This window comes from Drosophila guanche, unplaced genomic scaffold (genome assembly GCF_900245975.1).
Source record: "Drosophila guanche unplaced genomic scaffold, DGUA_6, whole genome shotgun sequence".
Lineage (NCBI taxonomy): Eukaryota > Metazoa > Arthropoda > Insecta > Diptera > Drosophilidae > Drosophila > Drosophila guanche.
Window position 1 is genome coordinate 1,008,711 of NW_022995754.1, and position 18,119 is coordinate 1,026,829.

The following is an 18,119-nucleotide window of genomic DNA, read 5'->3' on the forward strand; positions in this document are numbered from 1 at the left end:
TATTCTGATTTGACGGAGTACTCTCCTCCACCAGATAATCCAATCATCTAGCGAACATCCAACAGACAAACTCTTCAGCATAGTTCCAGCCACCACCCCCCAACAGCAGATTCTCTGTGCAATCTCAGTGTACATTCCCAGGCTACACTCGTTCCGCGTTCCTCGTTCCTCGTTCCTCGTTCTCCCTGCTTCATGCTCATCCCAGGCGAAAGCAAATTAAATCGACTGCAAATTGAGTAAAACGCGACAGTTGTGTGCCTGTCTGCCTGGCCTCAGTGCCTGGCTGTGTGGCACTGTCTGCCACTGACTGAAATGCAATCCCGAAACGAGAGCTGCTCCCCCCAAACCCTTCGGAAAGTTGTGTCACACTCACCCTTCACCTCCACGCGGGCTATGGCCTGGACAGTGCCCAGGCGATTGCTCGCCTCGCACCGATACGTGCCGGCTGTCAGCTGGGTGGGCTGCAGGAGGAGCAGACTGCCGTTGGCCTGCAGGTGGAGGCTGGCCGTGGACTGGGCCAGCTGGCGACCATTGACGAACCATTGTATGTCCGGCTGTGGCCGCCCAGAGGCGGCGCAATCGAGGAGCACGTGTCCCGCGCCATGGAGGGCTACGATTTGGTCATGCGGCTGGTGGGTGAAGCTCGGTGGCGTGTCCTGGCGTCTGTCTGCATCCGCATCCGCCCATACCTGATTGCTGCGCGGGTCAACGTCGATGTCCGAGTGGGTGTGGCTGTGGCTGTGGCTGTGACTGTCGTCCAGTGGGTTCCGGTTGCTGCTGACAACCAAGCGAATGGGCTGGGAGCGCACCTCGCCCATCTCGTTGCGGGCCAGGCACTGGTAGATGCCCATGTCCGTGGGTGTTGCGCTGCGGATGAGCAGGCTGCCGCTTGGCAGGACTTCCTCCTCGGCGACCTCCTGCGTGTTGTGCATCCACGTGACCTGCGGCTTGGGCAGACCCGTGACCTCGCAACTCAGTTGAATCGACTCACCGGCCACGGCCTGCACATCTTGGGGCGCCACCAGGAGATTCGGTTTGACTGGCAGTGCAGAATGGATTCTAGACTCATGTAGGGACAGGCTTTCTCTCTCTCTCTCTCTCGGTACTCACCACACTTGAAGTGCTGCTCCTGGAGACTGGCAAAGCTCTGGCGCTGCAGCGTCTGGGGTGCGGCACAGGTCAGGGAGATGGTCAGCAGCTGACGCTGGGCATCCAGATGCCAGCGGCGCCACAGCGAGTACACCCCGCAGTTGCAGTCAATGGCATTGCCATCCAGTCGCAGACGCTTCAGGCTGTTCAGTTTGTTGAAAGCCTCCACCGGCAGTTGGCTGAGTTTGTTGTTGTACAGAAAACTGCAAGAAAGCGGCAGGAAAATAGTCAAATCTCTGCCACACGCAAGAGTCGAACATTTCATCAACTTACAGGCGATTCAGCCGTGGCAAATTGTCAAAGACTCCAACGGGTAGCTGGAAAATGTCGTTGTTCTCCAGATAGCTAAGAGCAGAGAGGGGTAAGAGAGGATAAGGCAGAGGATCTTTGGCAGATCTGTAACTACTTACATTGCCTCGACGCGCGGCAAGCCCTGAAAGATGCCTGGGGGCAGGCGGCTTAGACGATTATTATTCAGATAGAGGAACCTCAGGGCCAGCAGACCCTGGAAGGCGCCCTCCTGCAGATGGGCCAGCTCGTTCTCGTTGAGGAACAGCGTCGACAGTTGGCCCATGCCGCGAAAATCGTTGGCTGGCACCTCCTCAAAGTGATTGAAACGCAAATCTCTGCAGAGACGATACAAAGGGGGGAAGAATGTTTCAACGGGAATCGAAATGGAGTGGAGATGGCAAAACGTTTGGCATCTGGCAGATGGCAAAAGAGTGGCACGTTGGGGGTAAATCAATTTTTGGTTGCAGAGCAAATTGCTGCAGCGTCTGCTGCTGTCTCCTGTCAGTGTCTGCTGTTCGTCAAGCTCCTTCTTCTATCTCGCTCTCTGTATCTATGTGGTGTGTGTGTGTGGGTGTGGGTGTGTGCAGCAATTGTCATATGCAATTAGTGATTGCTGGGTTTTTCTTCCCTTTTCTGGGCTATCCCATATTTAAGGCACTCCAATTATTTCCCTCCAGCTGAAACACAATCTTAAATCTGTGCAGCCCTGTGCCCTGTGCCCCCGTGTGGCACCCAGTTAAACGCTGCTTATCCGCCTCTTAGCCGCGGCGCGGCTCGATAAACCTTTCCGTTCCGTTCCGTTCCATGCCTCAGGCCACATCCGCTTGATATGGGAAGCATTTAATTTATGGTTCCAGGCAGCAGCCAGCCATCAACTACAAGAACATTTACGTACACATTTTGCACACACATATTAAAAATTAATTACACAAAGTTGATGCCAGCGAGCATAGTTTATGCTGCCACCGAAGCGATAAGCTACCAAGGGGCGGGAAGGCAACCCCAGCAACCCCAGCAACGAGGGTCGCGCTCCGCCACAGATTGAGTTCTCCCCCCATCCTCTGGCTGCACGCTCCTCTAAGCTGCCATTAGCAACTGCAGCAACAGCAACAGCAACAGCAACGCGGAGGATGTGAGCCTGCGAGGATGTGGCAGCAAAAAAACAACTTTCTAATCAACTCGGCAAGTTTGCAGCTGCAGCTGCTCTCGTTCGTCGCTGGCTGCAAATTCAATGCGGCAGCGAAAAACTTTTCTTTGCAAGAGTGAAAATTATACCAAAAACTGTACGGCTGCTGGCGCTCCCCCCGCTCCTGCTGCCTTTTGGCCACTGCCACCGCTGATGTGGTGGGGCTGCTGTCATTGTAGTTGCTACAATTATGGGCCACAGGTTTTTTCTCCTGCACAGAGCTGGCTGATCTTCCTGCCATGAAGCAGCAAAAGAAAACCCCAAGCGGATGCTACTTCGTAGCTAATCTCTCAATGAGGAAGATGGAAAAAGACACTGCAGGGTCGATTCTTTTCACGTGTTCTTTCATTGATAATCTTGCAAAATCCAACGAAATTGTCCACACCACGGGGCAGAATGTATCCTCAAAGGGGATCTAAAAGTGTTGTCCCCCGACTGCCATTCCTTTGGCTGTTGAGGACCATCCTAGTTGTTGCTCTGGCCACCAAACGCAACGAAAAAGTGGAGTGTGGAAAGTTGTCGAAACAGAAATTATGTTTTGTGGCTAGTGTAAACACATGCAACGAGCAAACAACTAAACTCAGAAACTAACTAACTAGCAGCAGCAGCAGCAGCAGCAGGAGCAGGAAAAGCAACAGCAGGAAGCTGCAGCAGGCACACTAATTGGTGTCAGCGTTCATCCGTTGCTACATGTGAGTGGCTGTGTGTGTGTGTGTGTGTGTGTGTGTGTGTTAAGTGCATATGTATGTTGGTGTGCTGCTCAAATTGCAACTAAAGACGTGGATGCAGCACAGTTCACACACACACACACACACAAAAACAAGAGAGAGCAACAACCAAACGACAACGAAAACAACTTAAAAATCCAGAACAACACAAAAACCACTCGCACGTAGCAGAGAGAGCGAGAGAGAGAGAGAGTGAGAGAGAGCTTGAGGGGAACCACGAAGTAGGGTGCAAGGAGCAGGGGGGGGGGGGGGGAGCAAGGAGGCAGAAGGACATGCATACGCCCAAATGGAGCCACATAAACAAAGCCGCTGCCGCTGCCGCTGCTCCCTGGCGTCCTGCTATCTGATTTCGGTCTTGGCTCTGGCTCCATCTCTGGCCTGATGAAAGACCCAAGTCCTGAGGCTAGTCGACCCACTCGCCCTCTCCCTCTCTCTCTCTCTCGCTCTCTCTTGTGTGGCAGCCACATGCACGTTGCGGTGGGTTTGGGAGCGGCAGCGGCTAAGGGCTGTGGGCTGTAGGTCTGATGGTGCTGCCCACCGATGGCGACTCTGGTATGCGGGTGCAGCAACAATTTGCAAAGGTTCGCATTGCCCTGGCATGCAGCAAGGAGCAGCAGCAGCGGGTAGAATGAAGAGCAATCCTTTTGTGCGACTGCCGCCGCTTGATCCACATTTTTGCCCACTTCTTTGCCAACTCCATTAGCCCCCGCCGCACCAACCCCAAAGCACCCAACGATGATCCCACCACAAGAGGCAGCAGTAGAAGAAGGAGGCAGTTACTCCGAGTGGGCGTGGCAGCATAACTATCTGACTAGTTTGAATCAACATGCAGAGGGGCTCTTTCGCTCTCTCTCTCTCAGAGCCATCACAGCTCAGTTTTATTTGTGCAGGCAAAGTGGAGACCAACCACTGTGCCATCCTGACGCATGTGACAAACGATGGTCCACTTGTCAGAGACACACACACATGTTGTGTGAGCGTTGAGCCTAGCAGCTGCAGATATTCGCTGAGCCTCTTCCTTGTTCTGACAGCAGGCAGGCAGGCAGGGGGCACTGCGAGTGGCAGGCGGCATATAAGGCCTGGCGCAACTATTTGTCGAGCAGCAAACGGAAACTCCAATGGGCAGACACAAATAACTTGCCATGCCACGCCCTAAGCCCACACACACACACACACGCACACCTGGCTCATTGATGTGTGCGTGTGTCTGTGTGGCAAGCGGAAAAGGAAATTGAATCTTGAAACTTATTTTCAATGCGTTGATAGTCTCTCCACTCTACTCCTTCTCCTTCTTTTTCGTTCTCTTCTCTTTTCTTCTTTGCTGTTTTGTTCGTTATTTGAAAATGGCTCTTTTTGGTTAATGATATTTGCATTTTTGCATTATGCGACGGTGTGGGATTGCTGTCCGATATTTTCAATTAAAATTTGAACTGCACAAAGCGAATGGCAAGAGTCCCGGCCACTGCCCTGCACCTGCACCTGCACCTGCACCTGTTCGTGTGGCACTGTCTTTTGTGTGTTCCCTGCCTGCCTGCCTGCCTGTCTCTGTGTGTGTGCTGCTCGAATCCTTGCTGGTCTCCTGTGCTCCGTGTCCATGTCTGCACTTAATTAATGCATATTATTGACAAAGGCATTTGCCCCAGCTTTCTGTCACTCTCTGCCTCTCTTGCATGTTTGTCTATTCACGCATGTCTGCACACACACACACACACACGCACACGCACACACACCACTCCTGCATTGATCCCCAGTGTGGATATCACGTATACGCTTTGATGTCCGTTGGAGGCATATTTATGGCTAGCCAAAAGTGAGTGCCAGGAGCGGTAGATTTTAAAGCCAGCCACAGACGGACAACCAAATTGAATGCAAAACAATTGTCATTGTGTGAGTGCAGATGTTAGTGGATGCTCAGCGAGCGTTAAGCTGTTTAGTGGCTTCCACTAATTTGATTTCAATTAGTTGTCACAATTAGTGAAGGAAAAACCACAGCAAGTAAATTAGTGAAGGGGTGAACACAAACACACTTTAGAGAGGTGGGTGGGGGGGGGGGGGGGGGGGGGGGGGGGGGGGGGGGGGGTGGCAGTAACCCATTTGTGGCGCACATTTGACAGTAAATGTTTGTGGCATTCGCTTTGAGATTTCAATTGTATGTTTGGGCCAGCAACAGAACTGCTCTGCGGTCTGCAGTCTGCAGTGGAGTTTAAAGTTTGTGTTTAAAGTCTGCTTCAAGCAGAAATTAAGAGAATTTCCCTTGACTTCATTTGATTTCCCTTACGTTTATGTTTGCTTAAAGATTTCTCCCTCATGCTCTATGTTCCATTTATGTTCTATCCCAACGAGCACATTCATATCTCTCCCTGTCTCTCTCTCGTAGATGCGCGTAAATCCCCTCTGGCCTGGCATATAATTTTAATTTTAATGCTCCTGCTCGTTGCTATAGTTTCCTTTTTGCCACAGGATGCGAGTGCTGCCTGGCTTTCTGCATTGAAATTGGTTTGCAGTTGCTGTTGTTCCGCTTTCAGCGCTTTTCAGCTGTTGGCTTTTTGCTCTCCATCCACTGAGTCAGTTTATATTTTCTAGTTCATTGCATTTTCATTAGAGCTTTTTCTTTATTTTCTTTTGCGCGCGCTCTACACCAGCACTCGCCTGCCAGCACTCGACCCCCTTGACCCCCCCGCGCCATCAAGTATGCAACATAAACAAGCCCATAAACGTGAGGCTGCCGCCACAGCCTTATCAGTTGGGTGGGAATCGCACACTCCCCCTTCTGGCTCTTGGCCATGCCTTCTTGTTAAGGTGAAATTGTTCCTTTTGTCGGAGCATTGGGGGATTGCCTTTTGCCTCCTGCCTCTTGGCTTGTGCCTCTTCGTGGCCTGGTTTGTTGGCTCTGATTATGATTTGTCTGGCTTACGTGTGTAGCTGCTGCCCGCTCTCTCTCTCTGTGTGTGTGTGTGTGTTCCTCTCAGGTGTGCCTGCAGCTTAGGCAGCATCTTATGACGCCTCTGCCCTGCCCCAAATCCTTTTACGGTCTGCTGGCTGCTGGCTGGCTCTGGTTCAGGTCCCTGGGCTCCCTTTATGGCAAATGTGACAATAAAAACATGATTTAACTTTGAGCCCCCTGCCGCACATGACACACAAACGGAAGCCACACACACACACACATGTGTGCGTGTATGTACACCAGCAGACATTATTGTAATAACACGGCTTACAAACACGCAGCAAAAGGGAAGCTGCAGCAAAAAGTGGCAACAACGAATGGATAAAGGTGCCCCAGCAATGGTGAAGCGCATCCTTGCAGCTGAATGGGCATCCCCATGTATCCTTCTGTTGGCTGAGGTTGCCCAGGTGACCCCCTTCCCCGCTGACGATAGTCCGAAGGACTCATGACAATTGTCTTTGTCTCTCGCTTGCCCTTGCTGTGTGTCTGTGTGTGTGTCTGTGTGTGTGTGTGGGAAACACTTGGTAATGTAATCCTTCAGCCTATACCACCAGCCAGATCTCCTCCCCCCTTGCACTGCGGGAATCCACCTGCCCTTTGTCTTGGTTCTGCGAGGCATGTTCGCGGGGCATATTGGGTGCAGGGAAAAGCATGTAACATTAAAGAAGGAAGGCATAGAAATATGTTTAATGTGCATCATCTTGGGTCCATTTTGGGTGCAGCTCCCATTACTTTAGCAGCAAACTTCACGTAATAAAGTCCTCACGGGTAATAAATACAAAAGAAATGTACGTTTAGAGTACAAACTAGAGAAAAGTGCACTCTGGAGCAACATTGCAACATTGATCACTGCTTGATCACTGCTTGATCACTGCTTGATCACTGCTTGATCACTGCTTGATCACTGCTTGATTGTGTGCAGCATTCATCTTCACGCAGTAAATCATCATACAAATAGAAATTCTTACACTTTCAGCAGCTGCAATTTACATTTCTCCATGTCCGAGGGTATTCCTATGGTCGAGCAGCACTCTGCTGTCAGCTTGTTGTTCTCTTTTGTTATTTCTTATTTTATTATTATTAAACAAAAGCCTGGCTTTTAACTCTTGACATTGTTTATTTGTGTCTCTGTCTCTGTCTCCGTCTCCGTCTCTGTGTTCAGTTCAGCTGTCAGTCAGTCAGTCAGTCAGTCTGACAGCTGTAAAGAGTGGCAGCGGCTATGGGGTGCTGGATGCCTGTTAGTTACAGTTGGTAACTGCAGCTGGGAGCAGGGTACAGGCAGGCAGGCAGGCAGCAACATTCCTTTTCCAGAGCTTAGTTTTCGAGCCTTTGATTTAATTTGATTCTGTTTGCTTTGCCCTCAATCCTTGCACACTCATTGCCAGCTCCGACTGTGCATCCCTCTCTGTTTTTATGTGTGCTAAACTGTTAATGTAATTGTGTCCAGTTTCGGGCTGCTGCTGCTCCCGTCTCCTATTTGAAATACTTGAAGCACTTTGCGTAATTGGCTTGGAGTGTGCATGCATAAAACGCTTTGTTTAGCCTCCTCCCATTCCCCATTCCCCATTCCCCATTTTCCACATTCATTCGAATAGAACAACAAAGGAGAGCTGCATGCAGCAGCAGATCAACAGAATTGAATGCTTGCCTTTGGGGGGGGGGCACAAGGCGCAAGTCCCAAAGTAAACTTGAAAGCAATTAAAATTGTTTCCAAAAGTGACAAAAGGCAAAAGTTTCCGCCTCAATCCGCTGGCAAATCCGACTCTAAAACTTTTTAAAATAAAAGGAGAGGCGTGGAGAGTGGAGAGTGGAGAGTGTGCGGCTTTGGCCAAGTGTAAACGATAAAGGCAACTCCGGGTTGCAGCAGCAACGACAAGAAGTTGCACGATGTCCGCTCACACGGAATTGATATGTGGCCTCGCCTCAGGGCTAGCTGCTGTCTCCCTCGCCACGGACTTTGCTTTTGTTGCAGTTATCTGTCGCTGCGGTTACGCACAAGTGGCCCGGCAGGGGGGGAGTCAGTGGGGTAGTCCCTGCCACACCGCAGAATGGTTATATTCCGTATTCCGTAATTATGTCCAATAAGCGACGAAGCGTGAAGCGTGAAGCGTGAAGGCTTCATTCTGCTTCAGTCCACCAATGCACTGGCCACCCTCTTGCTTGGATGACAGGAAAACGTTGTCGTTAATGTTGTCGTTATGTAAGCTAACCCAGTTTTAGCGTCGACATCGCATTTCCTTCCTTCCTGTTTCTGCGTTAAATGCAATCCTCGAGCCGGAGCCAAAATGCTTTGCCCGCCCGCAAGAGAGAAAAGAACGAAAGGCGCTCCACTCAAAAAGTGTGCAGGGGGAGTGTGCTTTGGGGTTGGATAAAGATTGCTGACTGCATGACACGCCACGCCAGAAAGGAGCAGGCAGCAGGCAGCAGGCAAAAGTTAGGCCACGTGCGGAAAATTCACTTCCGAGAGAATGTCAGTGGGTAGGAGAGTGCGAGAGGGGGAGTGGCGGGGTATCTAAACTTGTGCTGCATACTTTTGGCTTGCCACTGAACAAAAAACTCGAAAAAGAAGAACTCCCAAAGAACAGGAGGAGCAGCAGCTGGAGCGGCACCAACAATCGAGGAAAAAGCCTGAAGAAAAGTCGAACCGGAGGAAGAAACGAACAACCCGAAACCAGACAAAAAACCAGCTGCAGATAAGGCACCAAAATTCCCAAGCAACAAATTTCGAAAGGCTTTTGCCCAAATTGCTGGTCACCCGAGCGCCCTGACCTCCTGCCAGTCTTCGAGTGTCTTTTGTTGGTTTATTGGTTGAGTTCGTGGTACTCTTCTTGGGTTGTCCATGGTCCACAGTTCTCCCTCTCCATAGAGGGATTCTGCTCTGTTATTCTCGGCTTTTGCCTGTACACCTGGAGGACTTCTGCTCGAGGGTCACTCTGCTGTTTTCTTGGGCTGTTAATGTGCTCTCTGTTGTGTTGTGTTGTGCTGAGGGGTCCACCCTCTGCTGCCTCTCTGCTTGGTGCTCCTGTTCATCCTGCTAATGATTCTCCTTCTCCTTCTCCGTTCCACTTCCACTGCCAGTGCCTTTTAGCATTTCTTAGCTGCAGCTCTGACTGCTCCTCCTGCATCCTCCAGCTCTTCCCCTTCAGCTCGAATGTTGCCACAGCTCTTAGCCCTGTTTTGCTCAGACTGCCTCTCTGCTTGCCTCATGCCTCATCTAAATTTCTACAGGTGTAAATGTCTCACAAGAGCACTTGCCACACACACACATACGTGCAACATGCAGCACACACACACACACACACACACACACTGCTGTAGAACCTTCAATTCCCATCTGCAATCTCCTCAGGACTTTTCATTCCCATCTGCATTCTCCTCAGGATTTTATGTTCCCTCACCCCCCTGCTGCCTGCTGCCTGCTGCCCCTTCTGCTACTCCCTGATGACTACTGCTGTGGCATGCAGCTTAAGCTGCTGCTGCTGCTGCTGCTGTAGTTGCAGTTCGGCCAACACCTTGATGGTTGAAAGTGGCTGCCAGAGAAAGGGAGAGCCCTGGGGAAGTGCCTTTGCCTCTGCCTCTGCCCCTGCCCTTGCCCCACTACTTCAGTTATAATTCACACATTTTCAGGCAGCACACACACACACACACACACACACTACTCCCCCCTCTCCGTTGCACGTGTGTATTTTTGTTGAAATAAATTTTATTTAAACTTTCGTTCGCTCCGCCTCGCTTTACGTATTCTTTTTTTGGGGTTTTACGAGTATTTTTTTCGGCAATATTTTGGCAACGTGTGAAATTCAATTATACAGCAGATTTATATGTCAGTCAGGAGAGAGAGAGGAAAGGAGTTGCATTCCCCTTTCCCCTTTCCCCACCCTGCTGTCCTGCCCTACCCCACCATTCGCTTCTGTTTGGCTGCTGCCACTGCGATTATTTTATATTTGAAGAGCCAAAAAGGGAAACACACACACACACATACACAGGCCATGTGGGTGTGCATGTGTGGGTTGGGGGGTGTGGGGCAGTACAAGCATAAAAACGCAATGAAATCAGTTTTCCATTCAAGTGGAAATGGTTTAATATGCGGATAAAAGGCGAATTTTATGCACCAATCCCAGCCACAGCCACAGCCACAGCCCAGTGGATATTGAAGATTTTTATATTGTGTTTGTGGTGTTTATTCGGGCAGGATGCTTAGGGATAAACCAAAGTACTAGCGTCTACTATTGAATAGAATTTTGATACAGAATTTTTAAAGATTATTTTTGAGCTTTTAAGGTTAAGTAATTGATGCCTTCTGGGAGTGAAGACTCCCAGATATACATACACCATGTCGATGCCTGCAAGTAAATAATATCTTTAGCAGCATCAACTTGCCTCCTGCCTCCTGCCCCGTGCCACTTGCCAACATTTACATGAACATTATTACGGCTATGCATCTGTCCGCCGCCTGGCTACGTGCTCTCTGCCTGCCACTTGGCCCCTGGCAAGACTTAGTTTGCCGCCTCATGGAGCAGTCAGCCGCTGTGGCAGTAGCATCTTTTTCTTACATTTTTTACTGCTGCCACTGCCACTGGTCTGTTTTCTGTTGTTGACTTTTACCTGCCGGGTGCCGAGCAGCAGCAGCAGCAGCAGCAGCATTTTTCGCAGGTTGCATGCCAGCACTTGGCTTTGCTTTGCTTTTGCTTTCTGTTTCCTTTTTTTATGTTTTTTATTCGCTTGCTTTTGGGCCGCACCTTGCTCCTCGTGCAAAGGGTAAATCTGTAGTGCTGCGTGGGGCATAATGTCTATGAGAAGCGGTTTGCTATGGGCAAAGAGACTCCGCCGCTTGCTGCACGTGTAGCGTGTTCCCTTGGTCGTAGTTCGGTCTCTCTCTCTGCCTCTGTTTTTCTACATTTTTCTCTGTTGCCATAGCATACTTATGGACTGTTTCTGCTTCTGGTTTCTTATGCTTGACCGACAGTTGCCTCTGTCCAAGTCCAAGTTAGCGTCCGTGTCCGTGTCCGCGTCCGTGTCTCTGTCCGTGTCTATGTCCGTTCTGCTCCGTGTCCGTTGCACATGCCGATTGCTCCACTTTGACATGTTGCTGGTTGGCTATCAAGGCAACAGCTACTGCCACTGCCACTGCCACTGCCCCTTGACTCTCTCTCTCGTGTTATTTTTCTCCTTTGGCTGGGGCAAAATAACTTTGCTTATAAATTGTAGCATGTGTTTGTGTTTCTCTCTGTGTGTGTCTCCGTGTGTGCTGCTGCTGCTGCTGGTGTTGCATGTTGCTGTTATCTCCCCCTTGTCGTGTCTCTGGGCTCCTTGGCTACTTTGCATTCTTTGCTCTGCACTAACGAGCATGCGAAATGACAAAGCGTGTGGGCGTTGGCCAGAGGCGTGGACAGGGGCGTGTCCGATGCCCGATGCCCGATGGCCGATGGCAAGGGAAGCAAGTGGCAGTTTCTGGCATTAAAGCAAAGGAATTGGCAGGAATAGAGAAATTGTTGGAGCGGTGGGTAGGGGCGGAACAAAAAGGAAACTTTAAATGCAAATTGCAGTGGGAGGAGTGACACGGGTTTAAAAGAGAAGAAGTGAAGCCAAAGGAGCGATTGCTGATACGATTGCCGCATGCCGCATGCTGCATGTGGCAAGGCGAAATCAATAGAAGATTTTTCTATGTCAAAGTGAAGCGAACGAATGAGCAGAACAGGCGGACAGACAGACGGACAGGCAGGCGAACGGACAGGCAGCCTCTTGACAGAATCACATTCGATGGGATCCTCTTGCAACTCTCTCTCTCTCCCTCTTCGTTCCATCTGCATTTGGCAGTGAATTAAAAATGCATACGCTTTGATTGGCAAAAACTTTGCCCCAATCCACAGTCCCAGTCCCCTGCCCCCCACAGCCACGTGCCATTCGGGGAAACCTTTCCCTTTGATGCGGCGAAACTTTTGCTCATTTAGCTCTGCTCTTTGCAGTGTGTAGGCACCGCTTCGTTTGCATAATTACAAATCATATTACCGATTGAGTGGAACATTCTCTGCACAACAAAATCGAATTCATTTTGTTTTTAGTGCTGCTGTTGCTGCTGTTGCTGCTGCTGTTGGCTTTTTGCAAATATTTAACAAACGAAAAGTCAGACTGCAGAGCCCAAACCCCACAAAAACGAAACCAAAACACAGCACAGAACCCTGTAAAAAGCTTACCAACAATGATATTGTATTGCAAATGGAACAGGAGAGAGTGGAGAGTGGAGAGTGGAGAAGTGCAGGAGAGTGTGGAGTAAACACAGACACAGACACAGGAGCTTGAGCTTGAGCTGACTGACTGCAAGAGGACGAAGTTTGAATGCTCTTTGATTGATTGGTAATTGAATTGGCAAAATGCATTTAAGGGATTTATTGTGTGACTGCAGAGCCCAGAGTGATTGATGGCAGAGGGAGAGAGAGAGGAGATCAAACAGCAGTAGGAGCAGCAGCAGAACTTCCTCTCAAGTAAATAAAGTCATCAGTGGATATTATTCGAGTGTTTTGCCATTAATTATGCACATTTGATGCAGCAATTAAAGCTAAATCTAATTAAATTCCCATGCAAGGCAGCAAGTTATTCAAACAAATCAAATATTTCGCACAAATTAGGCAATCTTTGGGGCAATTTTGAGCACAGTTTCCTGCAGCCAACGGGAAGGAAGTTGGAAAATCTTTCACAGCCAGAGACAGAGGCAGAGACAGAGACAGAGCCACACAGCCACAGACACGACACAGCTGCTCCTCCTGTGGCTGTAATTATTCCCAGCTGCAACCCACCCACACCTGAACGGAAATCCCTGGATATCATTTCACTACGAGTCCCGCAGGAAATGCAGCAACCAGAACCCAGCCAGGACACATGCATTGGTAACAATTTCAATATTTCCAGCAACAAATAAACAGCAAATGTAAATGCAAAATGCCAGCAACAAGAACACGGCTAGAAACAACAACGAACAAATGCTGTGTGCAAAAACGAAATTTATGCATATTTAATAACAGCAGAGGGAATGGAACTGGCAGGAGGAGAACCTCCAACCGACGACTCACGCACAAATGCACCAACAACGAAATGAGAAATTCGCAGAGAGAGAAAGAGAAAGAGAGAGAGAGAGAGAGCAATAAGAAGAGAAAGAAAACAGCCAGCAGAGAGAAACAAAGTTTTTGAGGCAACAAAATAGTTTTCGCAAATAATTTCTGTTTCGCTAAACTAGAAAAATGCAAGCAAAAATATTAGACAGAAAAACACATGTACGAACATGCATCATGCACACATATTTACACACATAGCTGCTGCGTGTGTGTGTGTGTGTGTGTGTGTGGGCGTGGCAAGAGAGAGCCAACGAACTGGACACTAATCAAACTTTTTAATATGCCAGACATGAAACGTGAGGCGAGCACACACACACAGGCTGTGCAGAGGGGAGTGCAGACATTATGAGATATATTTCATATGTGCATAATGCCCGAAGTTATTAGATTGCAGGCGAGCCTCCCCAGAGGCCACACTGGCAACAAAAAAGCTGAGAGAATGTTGCAAAAATTAAAAAAAAAAAAAAGAAAAATGAATTCAATTTACTTCACTGAGTAATTATTTCATTGAACATATTCCCAGTTTAAAGTTGATGTTAAGTATGGTAAGTAGCCCATAAAACAAACCGAATTTCGCTCAGTGTAGACCCGTAGTAGACTTGGTCAGGCTCGGTCCCGGGCTCCATCTGTATTTTATGTGCTGCTGCGGCTCTTCTATGCAAAGATGGCAGAGGGGAGCGAGCACGGAGGAGGCAAGAAATGTGCGGCTTTTGGGTAGGTCAGCGGGAAAATGCATCATCATCAAATGAAATCAAGTGCATTTATTTAGCTGCTCCAGAACGAGAAGCGAGATAAAAAGGCAGGCTACCCCCCGCGCACTGCCAAGTGCCATGTGTGGGGGCGTGGCAAGATGAATGATGCAAGTTTGCCCGGCCGCCACTTGCCACTCGCCGTTCGCGTATGCTACAAGAGCCGGATCGGACTTCCATTTAGTTGCAAGTTCAAAAGGCACACGCGGAACGGAAGGCCAAAATGTGAGGCGCGAAAGTAAGAGAGGGAGAAAGGCTTTTGGGCATCCTTGGGTGCAGCCAGAGTGAGTTGCAATTCCTCTTGTTGAATGCCCCGAGCCCCGAGCCAAGTTCCGCTTTCAATGCAGAATAGTGGAGTGGAGAGGAAAGGACTTTATGCTTGATGGATGGACAATTTCAAGGAAGTGAAGGATGTGGCTTAGGCGCACAGATGGAGCCTGAAGCCTGAAGCCTGAATCCTGAGAGGTGGAATCTTTCAATGAAGTGCAGGGGAATATAATGGACATTTTCACTGAAGAGAGAAAACGAAATAAAACACCAAAAGTAGAGCATAACTATCAGAAAATGTAACCCAAAAGTAGCAACCATTTGACAGCTTTCAATGCTTTCTACAAAGATCCCAAAGATCTCCCAAGTTCCAGCCACATTGTAGATCATTATTCGGGGTTTGTTTACTCGAGTGCCTACCCAGTCGTAGAGCTCGGCATTTTTCACTTTGCATTTGTGTCGGACATTTATCCCGAGCTCCCCCGAAAGCATCTTTTGGCAAACGCAAATTGTAAACAACATTTTGGCCATTAACAAAATGAAGGCAAAAACATTTTGCATGCGCAGCAGAGAGGAAAGAGCAGGGAGGGAGCCGAGCCACACACAATGTCATGTCTGTGTCGCTGAAGAAACGGAAGAGCTGAAGATGGAGACTGGCACTGGCACTGATACACATTTTTATTTTTATTCTAGAAGGCATTCCGGGTGAACATTTGGAACAAAAATATGGCATACAAATGGATAAAAACATGTGTGCATGTGGGCATGTGGCCCAACAAAAGGCAAAATATGAGCAGGCAAAAGCAAGCTGAAGGAACAACCAGGGAAAACTTTTTAGACACATGCACTGTGGTAGTGCCCCTGCCACTGCCCCTGCCCCGACTTGTTATAAATGAAACAAATTAATTAAAAGTGTGCAACGGGTCGGCTACGGAATAAATGAAATGCGAATCAAAATGGAAAAGTTGTTGACTGCATTCCACACCCCACAACCCCACTCTCTGGCATTTTTTCTCTATTGTTGTGTGTGTGCTGCTCTCTCTCTCTCTCTCTCTTTCGGGGCAATGATAAATTATGCAGCCATCACCTTATTTAAAATGAAGATTAATTTAAAGACTGCCAAAAAGTACTGCTACTCCTACTCGGGGTTTCAGTGCTTTGAGAAATTGTTTGTGCGGTGAGCCAACAAATGGCACAGAAGGATCAGTGATGGATAAACAGCGCATTCCTTTTAGTTGATGAAACTTGTGTCGTGTGGGAAGTACATCCATCTGCACATCCCAGGGATCGATCATTCAACGCTTAGCTTAACTTGTCTGCAACTGCATCTGGGGTGGAGCCATTATCTACCTGACAGAATGTCGGAATATCTGTCAGTTTATCCGTGTACATCCGCCGCCGCATCCTTCTCAACAACTCAACCCAATGGAAATTGAATTCCCCCACCATAAATACCAGTAGAAAATTCCAACTCCACCGCTAGAGCTGCTGTCTGTCGTCTGACAACTTGCCGGCGGCATTGTCTGTGGCAGCTGCACGGTGGCTGCTTGCTGCAGCAGGAGCAGGCATGCCGCGGCCTATATAAATATGCATATGCTCCGCAAACATTTGCCAAGTTATCCGCTCCGTTCGCATTCAGGGTGCTGCCGAAATTCATGCGAAAGCTGCTGACATTTCGGGAAAATAAATGCAACGTCAGAAGTATTCCGCGTGCATGCAAATATTGCGAGTCGCCTCCCAATCGCTTTGTGTGTCTGGCGGGGCACGGGCACGGGCACGGGCATGGGCATGGCGTGCGATAAATATACAAATCCCAGAGCATCCAGCTGCCAGCAGACAGAATCCCAGAGCTCTTGCTCTCTCTCTGTCTCTGGTTAGACATCCGTTTAATTGAGTCAACACGAAGGCAGGCACTACGGAGCAGCAGGGGGAGCACGGCTGATACACGAAGAGAGATAAGGCTGGGCTACAGATGGGGGCATCAAATTAACGCCACCGCCTTCTTTGCCATTAAAAACTAATTTATGGATTTTGCCAACAGCCAGCAGCCAGCAGCCAGCAGCCAGAATGATTTATGCATGGAGGAACCCAAGCCGCACCACAAACCCCAAAATGAAGAAGGAATACTCACAGAACTTGTGTGTCGTAGGGCACCTGCGGTGTGGCCGTGAGCTTGGCGCGAATGCAGCGGACGGTGCGCTCGTAGCAGTTGCAGCCCGTCGGACAGTAGACAGCCTCCGCCTCGGCCAGCAGGAGGAACAGCCACGGCAGCCACCACATGGCCATGGTTGAGACGTGAAGAAAGGAAGCACCAGAAGTTCGTTCGATAAAGCGCGAACGTGGAGCGGAGCGGAAGTTCTTCGGTTTCTTATCGGTCAGCGTTTGCCCAGTTGCTTGCGGTTCTGTTGGACTGCGCAAGTGCGACACTCACATGAATCCCCGGCTACGCGTTTTCTATCTACGGAATTTCGGACTGCGATAAATAGTTGCCCCCTTTCTGGAGCGAGTGTGTTCCGAGTGGCGAGTCAACTGCACGCGCCAAATGCCGACGAGCATCTGAAACGAGAACAGAGAACAGAGAACAGAGAACACTGAAATGCTGAACCCACGGCAAATAGCCGAGTTGCATGCAGCACAAACGAGGAGCTTCGGCTGCCGCTTCCGGATGCAGTCAGTGATAACAATTTTCCTGAGGCGAAGGCAGAGCCAGAGGCAGCTCAAGAGTGCTCGATATTAGTTGGGGCCTGACTGAAGCCTACACTGAGCCAAAGGAATGGCTAAATCAATGGATGGCCTGCACCTGCCACCAGGTGCTGCGTCAAGGCCAGAAGTGGAGTAGAAACCAAAAAGCACAACAAGCGCCCGCCACGTTGCACATTGCAGCAGCATCAATTGGGTTGCTTTGCCTGCCTCATTTTTAATGCATGACGGGGGGAGAGTCTGGCATGTGGGTTGCCTCCATTTGTTTTCCACAACTCGCTGCCTGCTCCCCGCTTAAGCGAGTTTCGGTGATAAGACGCGAAATCAAATTTAAAAGCTATCAATTTGATATTAGTTTAGGGACCTGACAAAAACCCCCTGGGGAGGGGTGGCCAAACAGTTGCAGGGCAGACGGCAGCTGCCATGCTGCAGCTCATAAAATTTCGCCAGTTATGGTGCAGATTTCATTTCCCCCGTTCACTTTTTTGTTTTTTTTGCAGTTTTTCGTTAGCTGTCGAAGTTTTGAAATCAATTTGCAGATGATTTATTATGTTCGTTCGTTCGAGTAAGGGGTGTGGGGTGTGGGGCGGAGGAATGTTCTGCATACGAGAACGGGCATAGACGGCAAATGGAAGCCACTGACGTTGATGAATGCCGCTGTGTATTGTTCTGCTGTCAGTTTTGATCAAATTTTGTTTCCCGGGCCATCCAATTGCAGGTGAAGTGGAAAATTTGCAAGTTCTGCGGCATTTGCAGCAGAGCAGAGTGGGTGATAGTGGGGGCCGAGGCTGCGGGAATCTGCCAATTGATTGCTGGTCCCTGGCTGTACCATCAGATTGAGCATTTCTTGATTATATGATGATTTGCTTTTTCAAATTGAAAGTGCAACGGCTTGACGGGACTGCCCACTCGGTTGTCATTTTAGCACTAGCGCCACCGAGAGCTACCACAGCTGCTGTCTATCGATGTGTTGGTTTCCACAACATGCCTTTTACC

At 49.3% G+C, this 18,119-nt stretch overlaps 2 protein-coding genes across 2 annotated transcripts in view; one reads left to right on the forward strand and one right to left on the reverse strand.

Annotated features, from left to right (window-relative positions):
- LOC117589126 (enkurin) overlaps positions 1–3,444 on the forward strand; it is a 17,604-nt gene extending 14,160 nt beyond the window's left edge. The window contains exon 3 of the mRNA XM_034280810.1: positions 3,416–3,444. The gene's annotated coding sequence lies outside the window, so the exon portion shown is untranslated. The remainder of the gene's footprint in view (positions 1–3,415) is intronic.
- The window catches only part of LOC117589111 (peroxidasin), a 25,065-nt gene extending 8,079 nt beyond the window's left edge, over positions 1–16,986 (reverse strand). Inside the window, 5 exon segments of the mRNA XM_034280787.1 lie at positions 374–1,039; positions 1,111–1,352; positions 1,423–1,494; positions 1,560–1,775; positions 16,555–16,986. Coding sequence (XP_034136678.1) covers positions 374–1,039; positions 1,111–1,352; positions 1,423–1,494; positions 1,560–1,775; positions 16,555–16,709 — 1,351 coding nt within the window. The 5' untranslated portion in view covers positions 16,710–16,986.
- Positions 16,987–18,119: the final 1,133 nt, after the last annotated feature.